The 5,633-nt window shown below is 52.9% G+C and overlaps 1 protein-coding gene across 4 annotated transcripts in view; it reads left to right on the top strand.

Annotated features, from left to right (window-relative positions):
- Positions 1-1,364: 1,364 nt before the first annotated feature.
- Positions 1,365-5,633, top strand: part of KAT2B (lysine acetyltransferase 2B) — a 38,683-nt gene continuing 34,414 nt past the window's right edge. For all 4 annotated transcript variants that reach the window (XR_007628719.1, XM_050313203.1, XM_050313195.1 and 1 more), the window contains exon 1: positions 1,365-1,595. Coding sequence is in view for 3 of the 4 variants with exons in the window: in XM_050313203.1 (XP_050169160.1) it covers positions 1,380-1,595 (216 nt within the window). In the remaining variant the exon portion in view is untranslated. The remainder of the gene's footprint in view (positions 1,596-5,633) is intronic.

Here is a 5,633-nt window from a genome sequence, read left to right as displayed (position 1 = left end):
CAACAACACTGCCGATTTTAAAACCTCAGCACAATAAAAATATAAATAAGTAAATAAAGAAAAACAACAGACTCCCCATCCCCCGCTTCATGAAATGTTATAACACTTCATTCCATTGTTTTCCATTGCTTTCCTTTCATTGTTTAATGAATGTGCAAACTCGCCGTATAACCCTATGCTGGAAAATATCCCCAGGAGCTGAGAAGAGGAAGAAGGAACGAGACCTCAGGGAAAGGGTTTTGTCACACCATAGCCCCCCTTCTCCTCCGGCCCCCCCCCCGCCCTTTAAATGCTACTGATAACTTTGTTCAAGTTTGGAGTCATCTTTGCTTGCCCCATTCAAGGTGGCAAGGGCCTGTGCCTGGGAGAGCTCTCTCTACGCTGGGATTCCCTTCCAAACTCATGCTACTTCTTTAGGTTTACACATCAAAGAGCCGTAGATTCCACGCAAACGCCCAGCCTCAATCCCAACCTTTTAAACCGCGGTGCAGTTCTACAGAATTGCCATTTGTGGTTTCTCACAGCTCAACCACGTTTTTACATACGTGCAACGGAGCAGAACTGCCTCAAACACAATGCACTTGGCTCCCGTATATGAAGTCTCTATGGCAGGATCATTTGCGTAATTTTACCTTTGAATTAAAAGGCAATCACTTTAAGGCATAAGCTGACCTGCTGTCAACACTTGTTTCCGGATACAAAGAAGAAGAATATTAAAAAAACAAATCAAGCCTCAGAACCACGACACGAAGAGCTGAGCAGAGAGTTTTTGAATTATCCGGTATTTCAAACGGACCCATATTTACGTATTGAATTAAAAATCATCAGGGGAGGGGGAAAAAAAAAAAAAAAAAGGAAAAAAGAACTCTTTAAAGGCGGCCTCAAAGTGCACAATGTGGAAACGCAGTGGTTAAGTCAAACAAAGTAGCGGCACTCCGAGGAGCCACGGAGGCTGCGGCAGCAGCACATCGGGGCTCACCGGGGCTCGGGACCGCCCGACACCGCGGGCGATGCCGCCTCTTTCTGGGGCAACTTTGCGCGCAGCCTCCCGGAGGGCCGGGATGGCTCCGTAGCGGCTCCCGCACCCAGCGGGTGCCGCCGCCGCCGCCGCCCTTCCCGTGGGGGCGCCGCCCGCCCCGCGCAGCCCCCGCGCAGCCCCCGCGCAGGGAGGCGGGCGCGCCCTTGCGGTGCGCAGCGGCGGGAGGCGAGCGCCGGCCTCCCGCCACCGCCGCCGGCGGGGCAGGAGCCGCCCGCGGAGCGCGGGTCCCTCCTCCCGCCCCCCCGGGGAGCAGCCGGCGGCGGCGAAGGGGAGGGTCTAAGGCCGGTCGCCCCGCACCGCGCCGGCTGGCCGGACGGGCGGCTGCCGCCGCGCCGCGGGCATGGCGGAGCCTGGCGGCGCCGGGGCCGGGGCGGCGGGCGGGCTGCAGCAGGGCTCCCCGGCCGCCTCGGCGGTGACCGCCGGGGGGCCGGTCCGCGGCGCCGCCGAGAGCCCCGGGGGGCCCGGCTCGGCGCGCACGGCGGGGAAAAAGGCGCAGCTGCGCGCCGCGCCGCGGGCCAAGAAGCTGGAGAAGCTGGGCGTCTACTCCGCCTGCAAGGTACCCGGCCGGGCGGCCACGGGCGCCCACCCGCCCACGGAGGGTGGGGATTGACGGGCGAGGAAGGAGGGAGGCGGCGGGGAAGGGCCGTGCCCCGCCGTGCCGGGCGCGGGAGGCGGCCCGGCTGCCGCCCGGCGCTACCCGCGGAAGTGGCAGCTCCGGCGATGCCGGCGGATCATTTTCCCACCGGAGCTTTCCGGCCGGCGGTCGCAAAAACAAACCACACGCGCACCCGACACGGGACCGTGCGGGCAGTGCCGCCTCCCTGCTGCCCGTCCCCGGCGCCCGCCGGTCTGTCCGTCCGTCCGTCCGTCCGTCCTTCCGAGGGAGGCGGTGGCGGGCGGGGCAGCTGCCGGTGCCGGCGATAAGCGCTGGGTTAATTAACAGGGCTGCCGCAGCACACCTCGCGTAAACACCTCGACGGGGAGCGGGGACATACCCGGGGGGGCCGGCCCCGGGCGGGGGCTGCTCCGGCCCCGCATCGCGGAGCTGTTGACCCCGCAGGAGCCACTGCCCCGATCCGGGGCTGGCATCATCGGCACCGCTCTGGCAGAGGAGCCGAGGGGCGCGGCCTCCGCACTTGGGAAAGTTGTGTCCCCGGCGGTCACGTAGCACCGGACCGGTGCCCGGTGTGTTGGTGCCCGGGCGGAGAGGGGGCTCCCCCGGCCACCCTCACCCTGCCCTGGCGGGGCTCTCTTCGCCGTTGTCTGCCCGGCACTCGCATTCAGGAGAGCTGTCCTGGATTTCCCTCCACAAGCACTTTCTGTCCACCTGCGATTTTCTTGGTGGGAGAAACAGGACTCGCCTGTTTATTGCAGGGCGAGGTGAGAGCTGTCTCTCCCACCTTCGGAGCTCAGTGACCGCGGGCATTGTCGCCTGTGCGCACATGCGGGGAGCAGGGAGGACCAGCGTGCTCAGAGCACGGGGCTGCACTGCTGCTGTCGGGGCAATTCGTGGATGCACAGCAGGGCTGACATGTTGAGATTGGCAGTGCTGATGTCAAATCCTCTAGTAATGCTCTCAGAGTTGAAGAATAGCTGTTTGTGAGAAATGTGCATCTTATTTTCTCTGTTCTCTAACGCGGGCAGATGTTAAGTGAAAGGCCAAACTAAAGGCTAACATACAAGAGAAAACATCATTGTATGGCTCTGTAGTCCTGTGGTGGTGTGAGGAGCTGTAACTCTATGCTGAAGGCATGCCACAATGCTGTCATAGGAGGGCAAATTACACACATTGCAATTTCTTAGCTGTTTCCAAATGTGCTGGCACCTGCACTTCAGCTTTGGCACATAGATGGGACATTGCAAGATTACACTGGTGTCAGTAAGGTTAAAGAGCAGTTTGTGTACTTGAACCTTGTGGCCCTCACTGCAGGCTCGGTCCCATGAATTGAGGCTTTCCTAGTGCTGAGTGCCCTTTGCACCTCTGTATTTTAATATTACCAAGGCTTGCTGTCAAACGTAACTGGTTGTGGAGTAGGTAAGTTTTTCATGGGCTGCTAGGGAAGTGAGTGTGTGCTTGAGTTGCTTTTTTTCTTCCTTGATTGGTGCTTTTTTTCTTCCTCCAGATGATGTTTTTGAGGATAAAAGCCTTCTCCTGTGGTGCTTTGCCCCACAGAAGTAGCTGTGCTATAAAGAAGTGCAGGCAGCCTCGTCTCCTCCCAAACCCTTTGCTTTTTTGGGGACTCACTGGTCTCACATGTGTGCTGTCACAGAACCTTGTTGTCAGGGTAACATACCATGTCAGATGGGAGGAGGGCACGCTGTGGCCTGCTGTCAGCCCCTCTTTTCCTCTCGCAGGACTCTGGTGCTGGGGTGCAGATTGGGGACCACTTGTACTGTCAGTCTTCTGCTGGGGTGTCCTTGCTGGTCTTCATCCATGACAAGTCTTAGATGCACGTCTGGTTGGCATTCCAGTGATGAATGGAACAGGACCCATGGCTGGGAGCACCCCAGGGCTTTTTCTTCGTGCCAGGATGTAGGTGCAGCTCCAGCACTAAACACTGTTTTGTATTAAGATTAGAATGCAAAGCCTATCTTTGCTATTTGACTTTTCTTCAGTAATTCGGTGGCAGGCACCTTGCTTTCAGGTCTCATAACAGAAACAAGTAGGTAGATGGGAAGCTCCTTGTAAACTAATCACGCAGTTTCCTCTGTAGGATAAAGGGTGAAGGATGGAGCAGGATGGAAGAAGGTTTTACTCTTCTTCCTGAAGACCTGGCAGGTGCTCCAGAATGACACTTCTTGGCTTGTAACATTAGTGGTTTGCCAGAAACTGTAGCAGTGCAGGTGTAACTTTGAACTTTTTCTTACTTTGAGTTGCAACTTCCATTTAATTTACCTGTCTATGTGTGAATGCAGAAGAGTGAGAGAAGGCAAAGGCTTATGCCATCTCCACGGGGGACATCTGTGGTCATTCAAGTAGTGACCATATGTGGATCTTGTACAAGCTGGAGTGCTAAAATATGTAATGGCATCCTTAGCTTCAGTAACCTTCTCCCACATAAATTTCGTTGCAAGATTCAGGACGCAGAATTTATTAGGAACTTAACCTCAGAGAAGTTGAGAGTAACAGAGTCAGGGAGCATCTGTTCACTAGGGATGAAGGTGGAGAGGTCAGAGACCATGCAGAGGGTGAGTCTCACTGGAGGTAGCAGAAATACCAAGCAGAAGAGAGTGAAAAGCACTTCTCTGGAGCAGGATGCTTGGTCTCCAAGTGAGGGACCTCCTTCTTCAAGAGGGATCCTTCTTCAAGCTACTCCTTTTCTTCATGGGAAACATGGACAAAGCCTGCTGGGAAAGATATGTCCAGCATGCATGTATCCTGAGCAAAACAAAACTGAAGTTTAGAGAGGTGTTACCAAAGCTAGACAAATGCGGGGTTTGCTTCATTTTCTTGATGAAAGAACTGCAGAGGAGAGTTGTAGCTTTTGGGCTGCTCCACTTGACTTGTTCCCCTGTGAGAGAAGGTCTGGGTGGAAGTGACAGGACAGATTTTTTTGAGTAGAAAGAAACCTTCTTAAAAGGCCCAAGTTTGAAGGAGGAGGGTGACATTCTAAACGAGATATTAGAAGCTGGCATGGTTTTCATGACTTTTGGAGGTGCACAGTAGCACTGTGTGCTGTGAGGGGGTTTGTATTTGGCACTTGCAATATCTGTGCGTGTATGAATGGCTGCATACATCGTTTTGGTTTTGTTCAGTGTGAAATTTAGCATTAGGCATGCGAGCTTGCAGCACTTTATATAAAAGCAGCACTGTGTGACTTACACACATTTAATGAAGATGTAGAAAGAAAACTCCTCTGCAGGTTTTTTCCCTATTGCTTTACAGTATGTGAAAATACAACTCTCTCTCCAGTCTCCCTGGGAGTTTTTCTTATAAACAAGGTGAAATATGTACTATTTTAGTACACTAAGTTTTCTGTAAAATTGTTTGTTTCTCATTGTATGCATCTCACAGTAATGCTTAGGTGTTTATAAATATAATTAGAACCCAGTAGCCTAAGGCATTTGCACAAATAACAGGTAATAATACCTCCATTAAGAAAGACTTTGTGCTTTAGATAAGCAAAGTAGACAGAGTGAGAAGGGTTGTGATGAGATGACATGGCCAAAGACCTGCAGCAGGTGAGCAACAGATCTGAGTAAACTCTGGGTCCCAGGCTCCAGACCATCTGCTGACCCTTGCTAGAAGCTCTGCTTCCCACTTACCATCCTTGAGTGACCTCTATAGAATTTTCCCACACATAAGAGTTCATAAGGTAAACTTGTACCACCTTTTATTGAGGAAAGTGTTTTTTCCTGATTTTTACAGGGTAGATTAAGATGAGACTTGACTGTGTTACTTCTGGGCTCTGTACAGAGCTCCTTGAAGCTGAGCTTGAAAGGTACTAAGGTTATTTTCTGCAGAAGTGCATAGGAGACATACGAGACATCTAAAGCTTTCTTGTGATCATTTTTGTAGTGGGGCGAATCTGTTTTACAGGGTCTTACAGGCCAAATTAAAACATCTTCCATTAAATTAAATAGGAAGTCTACC

This window comes from Myiozetetes cayanensis, unplaced genomic scaffold (assembly GCF_022539395.1).
Source record: "Myiozetetes cayanensis isolate MyiCay16 unplaced genomic scaffold, myiCay2020 scf1, whole genome shotgun sequence".
Lineage (NCBI taxonomy): Eukaryota > Metazoa > Chordata > Aves > Passeriformes > Tyrannidae > Myiozetetes > Myiozetetes cayanensis.
The sequence above is the reverse complement of the archived record's forward strand: the minus strand, read 5'-3'. Positions and strand labels throughout refer to the sequence as shown.